Source organism: Pseudogymnoascus destructans (assembly GCF_001641265.1).
Source record: "Pseudogymnoascus destructans isolate 20631-21 unplaced genomic scaffold scaffold_3, whole genome shotgun sequence".
Classification (NCBI taxonomy): Eukaryota; Fungi; Ascomycota; class Leotiomycetes; order Thelebolales; family Thelebolaceae; genus Pseudogymnoascus; species Pseudogymnoascus destructans.
The window spans coordinates 1,221,747-1,240,224 of NW_020167522.1; the positions used below are offsets into that span (position 1 = coordinate 1,221,747).

General features: G+C 45.0%; 3 protein-coding genes across 3 annotated transcripts; all 3 read right to left on the bottom strand.

Annotated features, from left to right (window-relative positions):
• Window positions 1-2,336: 2,336 nt before the first annotated feature.
• VC83_01662 (uncharacterized protein) lies at window positions 2,337-3,827 on the bottom strand (the record flags this gene model as incomplete). Its single annotated transcript, XM_024465336.1, has 6 exons — window positions 2,337-2,439; window positions 2,651-2,790; window positions 2,842-2,939; window positions 3,032-3,162; window positions 3,212-3,260; window positions 3,659-3,827. The coding sequence occupies 6 exons, from the start codon at window positions 3,825-3,827 to the stop codon at window positions 2,337-2,339; spliced, it is 690 nt and encodes a 229-aa protein (XP_024327127.1).
• A 4,026-nt stretch (window positions 3,828-7,853) lies between these two features.
• On the bottom strand, window positions 7,854-8,714 carry VC83_01663 (uncharacterized protein; the record flags this gene model as incomplete). The annotated part of the gene is made up of 1 exon (XM_024465337.1): window positions 7,854-8,714. One exon carries the CDS (start codon window positions 8,712-8,714, stop codon window positions 7,854-7,856), a length of 861 nt encoding a protein of 286 aa, XP_024327128.1.
• A 9,209-nt stretch (window positions 8,715-17,923) lies between these two features.
• Window positions 17,924-18,268, bottom strand: VC83_01664 (uncharacterized protein; the record flags this gene model as incomplete). The annotated part of the gene is made up of 1 exon (XM_024465338.1): window positions 17,924-18,268. One exon carries the CDS (start codon window positions 18,266-18,268, stop codon window positions 17,924-17,926), a length of 345 nt encoding a protein of 114 aa, XP_024327125.1.
• Window positions 18,269-18,478: the final 210 nt, after the last annotated feature.

The window sequence follows — 18,478 nt, forward strand, 5'->3', positions numbered from 1 at the left end:
ATGTTTGCGGCCTCTCAAGGTGCGGAAGAAGCTTATGGTAATTGAAAGAACTACAAAGAGGAAGATTGAAGACGTGAGTAGTGCTCTAGTGACGGTGGCCAGGGCATCGTTGGCCAGAGTTTCCAAATGAGGACAAGTGCACTTTAAGCGCCATGGCTACAGGGGGTCAGTGAGAAAACGTTGATGCAGGGATGGTCAACCTATAGGATGCTGTTGTTCTATCTCAATTAGGAATCTCTACTATTCATTCATTCCTGTAACGTCCCTCCCTACGTGGAGGAAAACTCACTGTGCAGGAAAAAAAGATGGGTACTTTGACTTTAATAATGTCAAAATCTGTGCAGGCATCGATATCTCCTATATTTTTGCATCAGTCGTGTTCCGTGGCTACTACTTGAACACTCTAAACCCCTCCTACTAGAAAATCACGTTGACGTTGTCGCCCTCCCGCCTGATTTGCAGAGAGTCTCTATTCACAGCGCAATAGAGTTCCTCCATCATAGCTCTACTATTGAGCTCTTATCACTCCTAATACATATAAAGGGTCTTATCTAAACTCTATGGCCTCACCTGCCACGCAGGAGATCGTCATTAGCCTTGCGGTAGGTGTGTAGCGCAAATTGCCTTCGAAATTTGCCTTCGAAATTTTAGCGGAGTCTAAAATAAGAAGGTTCTTCGATAAGAAGAGAGGGTGGGCGCTTCGGCGATTCTTCGATCCGGCCTTGGCGCTTTTCCGAACGTGGTTCGCGTGGTTTCTTATAAATCGGTGGAAATACAATCCGTATTGTTTCTTACACATCGCTGTAAATATAATCCGTGCTTGGTGTGTTTTCTCTGTCCACTTAATCCGATCCTGCTATTTCTCATATTTCGTGTCACGTGCTAGTCTGGGTGTGTTGCTGCTGTCCGTGCGCCACAACTAGGCTGCGCACTACTCGCTCAATACTCGGCTCACTCGCTCAGTGGGTTACTCAGCTGGGTGAGTAGCTGAACCTTTTACTCGACTCGGTGAGTGAGGTCAATACTCAGTTACTCTGTAAAAACCCGGTGAGTACTCGGCTATCACGTGTAAGATTTATGCATCATGTGAACAGTCCCTCATACGATTAATACTGTTTTATGGTTAAGTTAAAGTATTACATCTATTAGCATCACTCTCGCCATCTCTAGTAAGCTGTGAGAACGAATCATGTATATTCCTCTATCTAAGTACCATGATTATCAGAAGATTATTAGAACGCTATTATCTATTATATATGCTTAAGAACATCCCTCCACCTTGCTTGATGAGGCCGGCCAGACCTACTAATACCTAAAGTATTTATAGGGTCTTGATGAGGATCCTCGACTGAGCGGAACGAGCTATGAGTCAAGATAACTGTGTATAGAACTTGTTCATAAAATGTCTCTTGTGTGAGAATATGATCTTATTATAGGTATTAACCTACATAATTCTGGTAATAATCTGGTAATCCTTACTTGTTGAGGTTGCATTTGATTGATTCGCATTTGATAGAGACTATCCTTCCCATCTGTGACTTCTTTTTGCAAATGTCTGATGCAAGATGTGTTGCCATAGACTTTGGGCCAGCAGACTTGATTGCAGGATGCGTAAGGGCCTTCGAACAATAAGTACAAATAACACATGGTTCTCCAGAAAGCCGGTCTGCTCCTTGGTGATAACTTCTCCAGTATTGAGAACTCCAGTTGGTTGAATCCCATGCAATCTTCATAAGGAGTTTTGTAGTATGATCTGAGTGTTGTTCATACCATCGTGATAGCTTCCACCACTCAATGAATATATCGTGTGTATCCTTAGTCCATTTGACGAATTGGTTTAACTTGCCAATATATTCAAGGCCTGCAGGGACTTTGTAAGGATGCCTGTCCCTCAGTGATGGAAAGGATCTGAGTCGGGCAGGTTACGGTCACATGATAAGAGTTAAGGCAGGTTAGCTGAGTCGGACCCGTTTCGGGTACTTAAGGAGATTGACCCAACGGGGGTTCCTCTCTTCATCTTTTTTGTATCCTTCGTAGTAGACCTATAGGATAGCATCCGTTTAGCCTCTGACTCGCACTCTCATATGCTATTACTGTGAGCTGGGTGCCCTGTGTCCTTACAGACTTGATTTAATGAGGATAGTCGTTGAGAAGACGGAAAAGAGTCTGAGAATACTGTCAGAATCAAACAACTCTGAGTATTGAGATGGCATTTGGCAAATTGCTCGATTATCAGAAGGTTACCAGAAGTCTGGCTACGATGAAGTACTTAAATACCTGGTTTTCCAACGCGAAAGGTACTCCAGCGCTATAACTTTAGCAACTCAAGTTCTCCTCTACTCTAGCTCCAGGAACAACATATCCTGTGCAGCTGATACCTTAGCCCACTTTTCCTTATCAAACTTCTTAGAGTAGACAAGTAAGAACGCCTCTTTGAAGCTAGAACTATGAGTGGATATTTGCAACCATCCATTGTCGACAAGATTGTAAGACTTTGGGTACCACTGCACAGGTCCTGGTAATTAGGCCCACTTTCCAAACTGCCTGCTCGTACAAACAGAAATATTTATGTGGTGGGATAACCTCGTGAAAAGTGCTATAATAAACAATTAGTATTGCCAGAAGATTGCTAGGATGATCAGAGACGTACCCTTCCTCTACATCAATCCACGGCATATACTCAAAGAGACGCTCAGGCTTCTTTCTCAGCTTTCCAGCCTTTCTCGTATATGAGTGGATACAGCTATCCCAGAAATGTTGCCACTTGCGGAAATTGGACTCTTCATGGGCCTATCAACTATTAGTATCACCAGAAGATTACCAGATTATGAGGTAGCATACATCAATGTGCGCTTGAGTTAAGAGAGCCTGGGTGCTAGTGATCTCTTCATCGGAAAGCTCATCTGGTAGAACAGCCTCGTCATTTAAAATATCTCGCGCTGTAACATAAGCTCCAACTCCAAATCGTCTTCAACCTCAGTATCCTCCCATTCACTGTTATGATTGTCATCGATTGGAATACTTGAGATACCCTCAAATGCAGCAAGCTCAGACAGAAGTTGTTTGGGCGGAGTAGATGGTGGGGCTTGTGGAGAAGAAGAGGCGCTAATATTCTTGACTTTCTGATTCGCAATGCAAGATGCATGGGTACCCTTCTCAGTCCTGTTTATAGTTAGATTGAGGCTACCAGAGATTATCAGAAGGAACTTACCGAACACAAATACGCTCAACCTTCAATTCATTCTGTAGACGTGTCTTGTCTTCAGTAGAGGCAGCGATATACTTTGTGTAATGACACAGGGCACCCAGCTCACAGTAATAGCATATGAGAGTGCGAGTTGGAGGCTAAAAGGATGCTATCCTATAGGTCTACTACGAAGGATACAAAAAAGATGAAGGGGGAACCCCGTTAAGTTTGTTTCCTTAAGTACCCGAAACGGGCCCGACTCGGTTATCCCAACCCTAGCCCTGAACCTTCCACCGCAACAGGTCCGCATCGACCCTGAACCCTACACCCTTACTGTCCCCCACTATAGTGTAACTCGCTATGTCCTCCTCTACTGGTCCGAAACCACACCGAGTCGGATTTCATGCTTGTGGTGACCGTAACAGCTCTGAGGCGGGTTCTTCGAGTATCTAGGTAAGGAGGCATCCTTACACTTTGCAGACTTATATAACTTCTTTAAGTAGTAGCTCAGATCAGCATGGTCAGCCTTGAGTGCTAAGTGAACAGCCTTCTCATCTTCAGTAAGGTTGGAGACGCAGTTGCGAGCTTTGATAGTATTCGCATTAGTGGAGAGTTCTTCATGTGCCTTGAGTTTCGCCATACTAACTAAACACGTGATTAGCAGAGATCTCCAGAAGTTCTGGCTATAGAATCAAGATAATAAACTTAGTTGAAGTCCTAGTGAAGAGGTAAAGGCTCAAAAGCGAAGAAGAATGTGTAGATCGGAGAGTAACCAAGGAAGGTGGTTCTAAGGTCGTGGTTATTTTAAAGTTGCAAACAAAAATATTTGTGAAGGAATATTCACCTACAAAGAATTACTGTTCCAAAAACAACACCACAATGCGCACCTTCATATAAAACACATACCTTTCAACCTCTACCTCTTTACTATACTCTTCTTCTGCAATATTCTTTCTACAAACTCACTGTAAGTACACATATCTTTTGATCTACTTCTTTATCTTGTGTTTACTTTACTAACTCACCTTGATATTAGCAAATGACTCGTACCAAGCAAACTGCTAGGAGATCAACTGGCGGCATAGCACCAAGGATGCCACTTGGATTACGGGCTGGCTCTGGGCTTGGCGGAAAGGGACAGGAAAAGGCTGTGGGCACAGCAAGAAAAGCTCCAGTTTGCTCATCTCAAGCTAGCAACAATCATGCTCAGAAGGCCACGCGCTGCACAAAGTCTAGTAAGAGGATTACCAGAGGATTACCAGAGGATTACCAGAACTCTCTAATAAACATATAGGCACCAAGGCTCTCCGCGATATCAGAAGACAGCAACTTGATACTAGCTCCCATTCCAGCGTCTTGTTAGGGAAATCACAGTAGACTTCAAGTCCAATCTTCGCTTCCAGCAATCTGCTATCCTAGCTCTTTAGGAAGCTGCTGAATGCTTCCTTATTCGAGAATTTGAGAGTATGATGTTTAAACATAGTGACAGGGACATACTAACAGTTATAGTGACAAACCTCCTCGCTATTCATGCGAAGAGAGTGACAATTCAGGCAAAGGGTATGATATTGGTTCGGCGTTTGCAGGATATGATGTTTAAGCTGTGGGCTTAATCGATGGAAATGTCTCTCACCCAGGAATGAAGGTCAGATGAGTTCTGGCAACCATCTGGTAACCTGGTACCTAAAGGCCAAAGGTTATAGTGTGGAATAGGACATCAACAATATGGGAATGGAGTTGGAGTTATGGCGTCTTGATCAATGAAGTCGCACCCCGTTTTTAACATAAGTAATGGCTAATCAAACACGTGATATAACTGAGTTGCCAAGACCCATACTAGGTACTCAGCAAGTGAGTAATCCTCATTCAACAATACTCGGGACATGAGCGAGTAACTCAGCTGGGTGAGTAAAAATTCTACTACTCGACTCGTGAGTACCCAGTGCGCAGCCTAGCCACAACTGAAACTTTGTCGATTTCATCCACCTTACACTTACGAACTGCTTATTCTAACGTTTCTCAATTGAAAGTCCACTACTCTCATCAATTTCGAAGGCTTCGTGTGAGCCGCAGGCTAGCACCCACGTGATGCATGTAACCACGCGGATTAATGCCTCGATTCAATGCAACTAACGTACATGTATAGCGAAAGCGCCAAACAAGCGAAAGCGCCAAAATTATCTACCCTCACGACAAACATTGCGATAAATCTACCACAACATTAGAAATCAATTGAAACTACTCGGAGTCCTCTTCCTCAGAGGTGTCTATTACAATCTGACACGTGCGCGCATTGTGCCCAGTCTCACCACACTTGCCACAGCGACGGGCACGGGTTTCTTCCCTTGGCTTCCGACCACGGCTTGCCCTTATTTCCTGCTCTACCTGCTGCACAACATCCCTCTCATCCTGTAGCTCTTGCGCCCCTTGTTGACTAAGTGATCCTCCTTGCTGTAGTCGTGTTTTCCTAGCTCTCCGGCGCTTGCTTAGTACTTCATTTGCCTGTCGTAGGTTTTGGTTCTCTCCCTTTAGCAGTGCTAATTGATGCATTATTTGCGATGCACCCTTTGTAAACTGGTCAACAGCTGCATAGATTGAGGTTGGAGAGCTATTTTGATGGCGTGAAATCCGAGTTTTAATAAATGTAGACTGTGACATAGCTTCAATTGGGTTGTTTGGTGTCTGAGAAACCCAAGGTTGAGCAGTACCTGGGCGGGAGCTTGGAGGCGTTGGTGTCCTTAACTTAAGATCAAGTGTAGATATCACTCTCTCAGGGTCAAATGGAAGAAGCCCTGCCCCTCGGAACCCGCCTCAAATGTTACTTTCCGTCATTGTAGTGTTAAATGCAGTGTGGAAGGCAGGAAAGAAGTCATCCTTTGTAATATGAGAAATATGAGCCTGCATCATATCTTCAATTTGCCGACCATAGGCCTGCTTTAACGGGCCGAAACAGCCAACATCAAGTGGCTGGAGTAGATGAGAAGAGTGAGCAGGCATACAAAGCGTAATAATGTTGTGTTCCTTGCAGTACTCCTCAAACTCATCTGAGTGGTGGCTCTCATGACCATCAAGGACTAACAAGCGATAACCACCAACACTCCGGGCCTTTGTATGCTTCTCAAAGTGCTGAATCCAATCCATGCCTCTCTCGTTTGTAGTCCAGCCATTTTCAGTAACAGAAATCACCCAATCGCTTGAAAATCCACTATTCTCATACCAAGATGTAAGGTGGTGTTTGCCTGCAACAATGATAAATGGTGGTACTGCCCAACCTTGAGAACTAACGCCTTGGATTACTGTAACCCATTCCCGATTACCAGGCTGTACCTTCTTTGCTTTTTCCCGCCCGTCTGAGCTTGTTACAACCATAGCAGTTGAGATAACGCCCATCATAAACCCAGTCTCATCAAAGTTGTAGATATCTGCTTCATCGATACCATATTTCGCAATTGTGTTACGCACAAGCTCAAACCAGCCATTAATAACTTCTGGATCTTCGCACTTAGCCCTCTGGTAGTCGTATTTGCGCTGAAAGCGTATCTGGAGCTCTACACGCCGCTTAACAAAGTTTGAAGCCCAACGCGACCCAACGCGTGACGCGTCGCGTGTTGCAAGTAGTCGACTTGCCATATCTTCAACAACAGACAGCCGAGGAGGAAACCCTTTGGCAGCTAGGTCGAGTATATACTGAACAAGGACGGACTCCTCTAGGTTAGTTAATTTCCGTGAGTTGGCTTGGATATCGCGTCGTGAAGGTACACCTTCTAGACGACGACCTAGCTTGCGGTGGTCCACAGAATAGATCCTAGCAGCAACTCGAAGGCGTAACTTTGGGTCGCTTTGCATAGCCTGGATAGCTAGCACTAATTGGCTTTCATCGTTTTTATGGGGCATGTTTTGTTGTTGAGGAATTTAACATTTAGTTGGGGGGTTTGGTCACCGCATCATTTTGGCGCTTTCGCTTGTTTGGCGCTTTCGCTATACATGTACGTTAACGATTTTTGGGCGTTTCTTTTTCCGAATTAATCCGTTCTAGTTTAGTAATCTCTTTAGTAAGCTCGTCTTAGCCTATCAGCCAATGCTTTCTTTTTAGTGGTAGTGTTTGTACGCCACACCTGAAACTTTGTCGATTTCATCCACCGTACACTTACGGACTGCTTGTTCAAACGTTTCTCAATTAAACGAAATTCCACTACTCTAATCAATTTCGAAGGCTTTGTGTAAGCCGTAGGATGGCAGTGACCCCCACAGCCTACAATGATTACGATGTAATTTCGCTTATGACATCATGCCGTTTGGCGAGATTGTGGCTCATCAGGACTATGGCTCATCAGAACTGTGGCAACGCGTGGCTAAACTCCATGGGTGTTCTTTCAGAACTTTCCATGAGCATCCAAGGTGTCTAGTATCGCTCAGCTTCAGTTGCATGTTATTTAATAAAACCATGAAATATAAAATGATTGACGGAATAAAGATTTGAAGAGGAAATAAAGATCTATTCGAGAACAACCCCCCGAAACGTTCTCTATAACCCAAATCCTTGCAACCCTCGGTTTAGAAGCCTCCGCCCAAACCCATCCATTTTTGTTTCTACCAGGCACCATCGTGACTGAGGCTGTTCAGTCCTCTCCCGTTATATCGAGTTGAAATCTCCCAAACGGACGATCTATTTAGGTCTGGTCGGAACAGCCGCAATCTGGACGGTTTCGCTAAGTTGCGGCTCCAAATTCCGGTTTATCGACGCCAGCAACTTGCAAGGAGTTTCCCAGTTGACGACATAGTGCACAGCTTTGCATCTAGAATCGGCAGAACAAGCATTAAGACAATCATCAAACCCATCCGCAGTTAACCTAAGCTGAGTAAATCCCCTGGTTCGTTTGTTGCAGTAAATCTTGTAAGTCCAATTTCCGTGGGTGACTGTTTTGTTGTCCTTGGTGGGGCACTGATTCAACCCATTATGCTTCTTTTGCCACGCGTCTTCTCCTGCTTGGCAGGTGTTTAAAGAGTTCTGGAGAAGTTGGCTGTTATTTTCGCAAGCTTCAATCTGAGTCCCACAATCAGCCTCTGGGCATTCTGGAGCCTCTGGGCATTCTGGAGCCTCTGGGCATTCTGGAGCCTCTGGGCATTCTGGAGCCTCCGGGCATGATGGGGCCTCCGATTCCTCAGCCCTACGGTAGCTCATGTACACTACTCGAGTTCTGCTTCGCAGCTCGGGCTGGCTAGAATGCTCGACTAGGGAGCATGCAGAACCAGGTCGAGCGCTCCACATGCTTCCGACACACCCATCGCTCTGCTCACAGCCAAGGATACAGTCGTCCGGGTTCCTTGCATAGTGTCCAACGGCACGGACTGAGGTGGGTGAGGCTTGATCGCAATGGTAGGTTACAAACAAGCCAGGTTCGATTTCGACTTCTTGGCCATTCTTTGCGGGGCACAACTGATCATAGCCGAGCGAGGCGAAGGAAGATTGACCATTGCAAAGGCTAGCCAACAGGGGAAGGGCTGCGAGGAGAATTTGAAAATTCATGATGATTAAGAGCTTAGTCAAAGTCCGCTATAGTTCTGAATGAGATAAAGTCAAAGCAAGCTTGATTGATGTTGCTAGGTGGTGGACATGAAGGACATATTTATAAATTTTGAAGGGACTGGCTAATGCCTGCTTATCGCCTTAAGCCGTCTTGAATGAGTTCATCGCGCACTACGGATAGTACCCGGGATCCCTTATTTGTCTTGCATGTCTCCAACCGCGGCCATTTTAGTCCATAGGAATATCGACGGGCATCATGTATTACCCGGTGATGTTCTACTGTCTTAGAGCACATACAGTAAATCTGACCTCTATAGGGTGCGTCTAACTGACTCGACTGAACCTCTAGTCTAAGGCAAACATCTCATAATTTAGATCGGAAAAGGCTTCCCCAGCTTAGCAGAATGTGGAGGAGGTAGTAGTAGTGAGACGAGCTAACCCACGAACTCAATGATACTGGATCATGTGATGTCCTGAGCACCCGTTGTTTGACTCAGGTGATGCACTCTTCCCGACCTCGGAATATTGGGCGACTATCCCAGAGCACCGACTTTATGTCTCGATTATAGGGGTGTTAGATAACAGCCTGTAAGCGCAGCTTTTGATTAATAAGAAACAGGCCCTTGCTCTCTTTCCCTAAGACAAGCTGAACCCTGAGACAAGCTGAAGAGTAGGGGTCCCCATGGTGTAAACACACTTTGAGAGTCTTACATTAACGTAATTGCACCTAATTAGTTGGATTTACAACTTCAAATCTGATATCAAATCCGCCAGCACTGTGGCAGACTTGTGAGCTTTCTGGGAAGCGGTGTGATATTGAAGGCTAGGCCTAGCTGAAGTGAGACCATGGTTCTGAAGAAATGAAACATACATGTGAGGAGAGATCACGCCCATCTACAATCCAATGAAGCTAGTCTTTGAAATGCTCTTCTTGCTCGGCAGTACAGCTACTCAGTTACAAATGTCTACGGAAGCCATTGATTTGTTAGAATACATGTCATTCGTCTCGCGGATGGCTACGATCTTCCCGTATCGATCGATCCGTTAGCGCCTCTGCGACTCGAGCCCACCAGGTAGAGCAGTTAGTGGAATTACTCACTTATCTTACGTGTGTAACTTACCTCTGGCACCATTAATGTTAAACATTGCTTAGAACGACTAGCGATGAATAGGCTAGAGTACACCTTTCCGGATGAAAATACCGTTCAACAGATTGAATGATAGTTCTTACTGGGCGAGGGTGAGATCTACGTGTGGAACTGGATTGTAGCATTTGGACACTAACTGTCTCCTAAGAGTAAAGACCTGCGATGTCACTGCATTGCAGCCATCCCACTATGGGAGGAATAGACACAGCTAGAGATCTGCCATCCACCACATCAATTCGGCTACAATTCCGATACACGATTAACGTGGCTAATCGGTAGACTCTGTAACTTGCGGACTGTTGAGCAAAACGGGCCCTAGAGTACGATTATCCACAGTATGTTTTGGAGGAGTTTTACAGATCGGACTGGCTGGATTGATGGTGGAAAAACTCATCGGTTTCACGTCGTCTGTACGACTGTGAAATGATATCCAGGCAAGAGATAAATTTTTGCTTAAATAGCTGTTATGCACCACTAGCCCAGAGTTTTCTGTCAACATTTCTCTGCTTATCTTAACAAAGTTGTACATCTGGTGTAGTCCTCCATCGAAGAGTGGGGAGACGAATGGGCCTTAGAACATAGTAGCTGCGATGCTATCAGGGCCCTCCGATTGTCAGTTTTGTCTTGGTAGTGATCTACAGCTCCGCCCGCAACCAGCCCAAAGACAGGTTAAGCGCCTGTAACGGTTTCCGATAAAGGTACCTCAGTGATTGGGTGCGATCGAAGATATACTGCAAGCTAGACCATCTATTTGAAAGACCAGCGAACTCAATATTGTGCGCATTGGGAATGATGCGCAAATATGGTGCCAAATGAGTTGTCAATCAATCGGAACCATAGGTTGGTTGAAATACGGGCGTCTGATTTCAATGCGGTCTCCCTGTTTGATCCGAACTCGATATAACTACACTATGTACGGAGCCTACGTATTATTTATGTTATTCAGAAGGCCTGCCCAAACCCCCAGAGTAGCAGTAGGGTTTTGGGACCGAAACCCAATAACGTAAGTCGTGGCGTAACCGGGAGAATGGCGTAAACGGGATAGTGGGGGAAGACCGACCACGAAGAAAGCGAAAAGTAGAGTATTATTACTTTAGTATTCAACTATAATGCAGCCATATACTTCTTCTGGGTTCTCATCCTCCTCGACATTCTCGATTTGGTCAGGTACAGTGATATTTGTCGCTGTACTCTTGCCTTTGGTAGTCGCTTTCTGGGTGGCCTCCTCGGCCTCAATGACTTGGGAGCGTAATTCCTCTGTAGTTATGTGGAATTGGCCGTTTAAAATTGCGCGTTTCCCTTTGCTCTGTGCCCTGCGTGTTTGTATTATCGATCGTAGGTTATCTGCCTCGCGTTGGTGTAAGAAGTTGCGTGTATTAAGTCGCTCAGTCTCATCAGCCAACCGACGGATATATCGAGTAGTGGGTGTGTTTAGGACTGTACGCGTCTCTAAGGCCGCAACCAGGACAGTGTTCGCTTTGCGCAATGTAGTACAGTCGGGTGGACTACTGTTCTGAAAGACAGTGTCAAAAATATCGTACTCAGTTGGTGTTTTTGGTCGATCATCTGTCACATCTGTCTGTTGGAGCGTCACCATCTGGATCACCCGTTGAGGTTGGAAAGGTTGTAGACCAGCACCCCTCCACGCAGATGTAATATTATGAGTAGATAGCGCAATTGCTCTCGCTTTGATGTATGCAGATAACCATTCTGCTTTTTGTATGCATGTAAGTTGCGCTTCATTCAAATGTGAGAGCGCACTTGTGAGATGTTTTTTCAATGGTCCGAAGACTGCAACATCGAGTGGTTGCAACACATGGGAAGTGTGCGGTGGGAGGACAAGGATAGATATTCGATTTTGCATACAATGGAATATAAAGCCTCCACTTATATGACTGTCGTGGCCATCGCATATGAGTAACTGTTGTTGTTGTGCTCCATTAGATGTCGCTTTCGCATGCGTTGCTGGTTCAAACACGCGTTTTAACCACTCGATGCCATGTAAGTTGCTTGTCCAACCCTTTGTATTAGCAGAGAAGTGCCATTTATCGATAACCTCAGGAGGGATCCAGTTTTGTAAGACGTTCCGACCCTTGAATATAATAAGAGGGTTAATGGTCGTTCCATCCATACAGATGCATTCAACAGCAGACACCCATTCCTGCCGGCCTTGGTGTGCCTGGTGACATGTACGGAGTGTAGAATCAACGATGATCCGAGTACACTCCATAGTGCCAATCGAAAATCCAGTTTCATCCATGTTATACACGTTGTGTTCTTGTATTCCTAGATGCGCCACAAGGTCCTTGTATGCGTCAAACCACCCCGTTAACACATCTTTTGTAACTCCACTCATTCTTTGTGCTTCGACCCGTCTGCCTAGTTGGATTTGTAAATGCGGATGTCGTTTTATAAACCGTGGGACCCAGTCTTGTCCAAGGGGAAAGTTCGGAATCTCTTCGTGATGCGTGTGTTGGGCATGTTGACTGTTAGTGTAATGGTGGGTGCACCAGATATGAGAATCTAGCCACCCAAGGAAGGGATGAATTTACTAAGACAACACACTGTCTTAGGAAACAGAGCCAAAGGGTTGTAGCTTAGACTATTCCACAACGCAGCAATCAGGTGTATGATGTGGTGAAGTGGTTTAGACAAGTTGCAACAAATGTTGAGTCTGAGAACTCAGGGGTAAGTCAGAGGTTAGCACCTCACTGACTTTTCAAAAACAGAGAATAACAAGATCAATGCTTGGAAGCTTGGAAAAGACGTAGAAGTATGTGCTAGTCAATTTAATGTATTGCCTGCTTGCCCTTTCTTAAGGAAAGGGCAATCCTATTTATGCCAAAGGAGTGTAGTTCTCTCATTTTCCATGACTTTCCATGACTAACCAGGCTTGGTAAATGTATTAGAAATCAAGTGCGACCCACAACTAGCTTGCTAATCATGTAGTGAACGTAAGAGAAACCCATAGAACCATCTCTTGGGTTCCTAGCCTATAGGAAGTGAAAAGGAGGTCCAAGGTCAGAGTACCTGTAGACAAATTATGTCATAACTTAACCAATCTTGTGGGTAACTAAGGAGCGATGACGTGTAATAAATCATAGAGGGTTGTAGAAGCTTCTAGAGCTATCGTTCATGTTCCTAGGCCTCTAGTTGGTAGAGATATGCCATGTGGTAGTATTGGCCCACCCCCTTAAGGAGGAGATTTTCTTAATAACTTGTTCAATGAGTGTCCAAATGATATGCCGTGATGTATGTAGCATAAACAGATGTAGTAGAAGAGTTTGCAGCAATCGTTGAGTAGTATTACTTCTGTTGTTGGTGTGATAAGCCAAGATATGTATGGTGACTTGTAGGTTTGAGGAGGAGATTTCTAAGTTTGCTCTTGAGTTTGATAGCAAACTGAGTGCAACGAATGTCAGTATGACAGTTAGGGTGCGACAGTTCGAAAACGCGGCATCGGTTGACACGGATTTCATCAGCAATATCCCGCAATATACGGTGACTAGGAGCATATCCACTAATTGTTAGCACCTTAATCCACTTTAAAAGTGTCTGCTCTTGCGCTGGCGATAGCAGTTGTTGTTGTTGTCGAGCTTCTCTCCGTGACAGTTTCCCATTAACGCGTTGAAGGACTGTGTCTGGCCGAAGGTGTAAAGCCTTTGCAGCACTGTACGAAGATTTGTATAATCCGGATTTAACTCCAGCAACAGCTTGTGCCAATAAAACTTCTAGTTCTTCGGCTTTCTGACTACGCTTTCGCACCATGTTGGGGGTTTACATTGGTTTGGTGATACTCTTGATGCTCAATATTCCCCACTATCCCATTTACGCCATTCTCCCGGTTACGCCACGACTTACGTTATTGGGTTTCGGTCCCAAAACCCTACTGCTACTCTGGGGGTTTGGGCAGGCCCTCTGAATAACATAAATAATACGTAGGCTCCGTACATAGTGTAGTAATTCAATTGATCTATATATTCTATATACCGCAGTTACTGTGAGGTTTCCTGCCTGTTGCGCCAAGAGTCAGAGGTTCCGGGTAACCGTAATGTATCTCTTCGGCAGACGGATTCAGGAGGCCTCACAGTAACTACAGTATATAGAATATATCAATCAATTGAATTACTACACTATCTACGGAGCCTACGTATTATTTATGTTATTCAAAGGACCTACCCAAACGCCCTGAGTATCAGAGGGGTTTGGGCCCAAAACCCAGTGCGTTGGAGTTCTGAGGCAACCCAAGCACCAATTAGGGAGCCCGACGATAACACTGGAAAAAGCTGCCATTCTAGGGCCAAAATGCCACCGTATCCCACGGTGCCCATCCTCTTTTCCCCAACAGATTGTCAGGCTCGCGTCAGTCACATGAGCACCCACAGCCATACTAACAAATGAGGCCATAAGCGACATTACATCGTAAACGTGGGAGGTATTAATCCGCGTAGCTACCTTAGTGTAATGGTGGGTGCACGAGATGTGAGAATCTAGCCACCCAAGGAAGGGATGAATTTACTAAGACAACACACTGCCTTAGGAAAAAGAGCCAAAGGGTTGTAGCTTAGACTATTCCACAACACAGCAATCAGGTGTGTGATGTAGTGAAGTGGTTCAGACAAGTTGCAACAAATGTTGAGTCTGAGAACTCAGGGATAAGTCAGAGGTTAACACCTCACTGACTTTTCAGAAACAAGGAGTAACAAGATGAATGCTTGGAAGCTTGGAAAAGACGTGGAAGTATGTGATAGTCGATTTACTGTATTGTCTGCTTGCCCTTTCTTAAGGAAAGGGCAATCCTATTTATGCTAAAGGAATGTAGTTCTCTCATTTTCCAAGACTTTCCATGACTTACCAGGCTTGGTAACTGTAGTCGACGTAAGAGAATCCCATAGAACCATCTCTTAGGTTTGTAGCCTATAGGAAGTAAAAGGAGGTCCAAGGTCAGAGTACCCCTATAGACAAATTATGTCATAACTTAACCAATCTTGTGGGTAACTAAAGAGCGATGACATGTAATGAATCATAGAGGTTCGTAGGAGCTTTTAGAGCTATCGTTCATGCTCCTAGGCCTCTAGTTGGTAGAGATATGTCATGTGGTAGTATGAGTGATGTCATGTAATGAATCATAGAGAGTTGTAGAGATATGCTATGTGGTAATATCGGCCCAGTAACTAAGGAGCGATGATGTGTAATGAATCATAGATGGTTGTAGCAATCGTTGAGTAGTATTGCTCTTGTTGTTGGTGTGATAAGCCAAAATATGTATAGTGACTTGTAGGTTTGAGGAGGAGATTTCCAAGTTTGCTCTTGAGTTTGATAGCAAACTGAGTGCAACGAATGTCAGTATGATAAATGACAGCGTCACTAGCTAAATGAACCTTTGGATTGTGTTCACTCTCTACTGAGCCGTTCTCTGAGTAGTCGTCCTCTCGCACTATAGCATCGTTGTAGTCCCCCTGGAAGGCGTCCTCTGTACATGTATAAGACAACCCTAGTTCCATAATTGGCATTGTAGGCCCTTTGGCGTTGGATTGTAAGTCAGGAAAATCGGCAAGCTCGTTTTCATCATCGTCATTATAATGCGTATAATAATCTTCTGGCTGATTTAAGGTTAGTGAAGGAGGTGGCACATAGGATTGAACGTTACTTGACCCATTATCTAGAGCAGGAAGCTGCAGATGTTGTCTCCGGGTAGCCTCAGCTCGGTTCATCTGTGTAGTCTGATATACAACATGCCTCCGAAGATTTGCCCCGGAAGCTGGCCATCTACGCCTACGCCGGCGATTTGGATTACCAAAATCCTCTGCAGTATATGTTGCATTGGGGCTTGAGTTCATTGCTATAGGTAGTAGGTTATAGAACTCCCAATTTGTATAGGGGGTTATATTGAGCTAAGAGTCGCATTATGAACAGTTGAATTAGACGATGGGGTTTGGCGATCATTCATCACGTGACACTGTATGACACTTCACGCGTAGTTTACAATTTTCGAATTTATACCCCCCGATTACAAAATCACACACTTAAACCACCTTGTGTTGGTGTCTATAACAGGAAGTGTATAGGAGTATACTATTGGTATTCATGCACCCTCCCCCCCCCCCGCCCCCCCTGAACATGTACAGAAGGGAGGCTAATCCTGGTTGTAGAATCAATACCATGCCAAAGACCTCGCGTCGCCCAAACGCGCTACTAGAGGCACAACCAGAGGCACAACCAGAGGCGCATCGCAGGCATATAACCAGGAAGATCACAATCATGAGAGCTCGCAAATGCAGGAATCTCAGACCTCAAACTCCCAATATCCATATGGTGCGCGCAGCATTGTTCACCGCGACTCAAATAGCCCAGCATTATCTCAGGCCCAGTCTTCGTCCAACTTAACCAACAATGGGGCCCTACCTACTATAATCAACTCCCCGACTTCGCAGTTATTGCTCCATATTCAACCCAATACCATTAGCCCAGCGCAGTCTCAAGTTGGACAGATCCATGAGCCTCCGTTTTGTGTAGCGTCATCCCAGCTTCCTACCCAGCTAGCAACGACACTGTCCTTTGACAACGGTCATTTCAACAGACCTCAACCACATCGGAATGACACCGGCTTCCAAAATGCAACTGCTCTAACTTCGACCCCACAACTTAGTGGTCGAAGTAGTAACTCTACAAGGTCCACCAACTCCCTGCCAGTCTACCAGTCTACCGACCTGCTGCAAAGCGTATGAGGCCTAACGACAACGATTCTTACAATAGTAGCACCAAGCCCTTTCGGCAGGCAGAGAACCAGACCAAAGTGTTCGACAATGCAGCTTGGAAACAAATCCGGAAGAAGTTGGACCCTGAGATCCGACGGCTTACCCTTCGATATGGACGGGCTACAGACAAGGAGCTTGAAGCCATAGTAAATGAGGTTACCCTATCCATAGATTTCGACCAAAACTTTGCTCTCCGAGACAAAGCTCTTTATAAGCCAAGGGGTAATACAAATACGTGGAAGCACCGGACTATTACCTGCATGATGGTATGACTACTCGACCCCTTCTGTGGTGGCTTATCTGAACATGTACAGGAGTGGGTTAGCAAAACCCTTGCAAAGCCAGGCATAGTGGCCATGCAGAACGAACAGGATCCATCTCGACTATGGGAGGTGTTCGAGTCTGTTTATAGTGTTGTTGATGCAGAGAGTGTGTTTTGTTGGGCTAGTCGATACATCCTTTTCTATGAGAAAATAGAATTGAGTGAACCGCGTCCTGATGGGACAGCCTCAATTGCTCCTGGGCCATTCTGGATTAAATGTACAGTTTCTATTAACTATACAAGTATTAAGGCTAACTGACTTAGTTTGGTTTATATCATTGGCAGTAAAGGTAAAGCTCCACCTTGACTTCGAAAGAAATCATGGTGTTCGCAATGGTGTTCCTAGGCAGGTGCTCCTAAATTGGTTTGATGCCTATCCTAGGAACCAGCATAAAAACATCAAGGCTTCCCGGCTAAAATTCAAAGATATGTATGGCCGGCAGAGGAAAACGCCACTTATTGACGACCAGATTGCACAACAATCAATAGGCACTTTGAGGGACAGCATTGACTGGGGTTCAGCAGATGAGGAGGATGGTAGTAGCGAAGGGCATGGGCAATATGGGGACGACGATAATGACGACGACGAGGACCAGTACGATGATCATAACTGTGCTTATGGCCGTAGAGAGGATATACGTAGTGTGTTTGACGAAGTAATATAATAGGACAATATTTATATTTATAGAAGGATATAAATTATAGTATATAAATTTAATACAATAACGTGCATGTATAACGAAAGTGCCAAACAAGCGAAAGTGCCAAAATATCGCGACTACCCCATAAGAATTGCGATAAATCCACCACAACAATATAAATTAATTAAAACTACTCAGATTCCTCTTCCTCAGACCTGTCTATTACAATCTGACAAGTGCGCGCATTGTGTCCAGTCTCACCACACTTGCCACAGCGACGTGCATGGGTTTCTTCCCTTGGCTTCCGACCACTACTTGCCCTTATTTCTTGCTCTACTTGCTACACAACGTCCCTCTCGTCACCCTTCCCCATCTTTTCTTCAAATTTCCCTCGTTTCCACACCTCAACTTCCCATAGTAACTCCAGAATCTCAAGCCACTGGATGGTGCACTTCCGAATCCCAGTGCTGCGGTTTTCAGCCAGTTTTCTTCCATTCTCTTGGTTTTCAATCCGTTCGCCTTCACCGTTCTCATGCATCACAAGTGTCATGAACTCCCATTTGATGGGTTGAAAGAGATCCTCCCGTTGCTCTCGAGACATTCGGAAGACTCGTGTCCACAACGCCCGCAAGTCCTCAAAGTCTGACATCTTCAATTTGCCTTGGTGATTCTCAGGCTCGCCCATTTCGCTGACTTCCAATTCCTCATTTCTTGATTTATTTGGAGAGGTTGCCATAACTGAGTTCTTGGTGAAGTTGTTGGTTTCTTGTTCCGAGACTTCCGGTCTGTCTGAACTGATGAAATTGAATTTGTCTGGCGAGAGAAGAAGTTCCTGACTGCAGCGCACGCGTTTTGACTGCAGAAGTGAGGTTGGGTGTTTGCTGGACTGAATTCA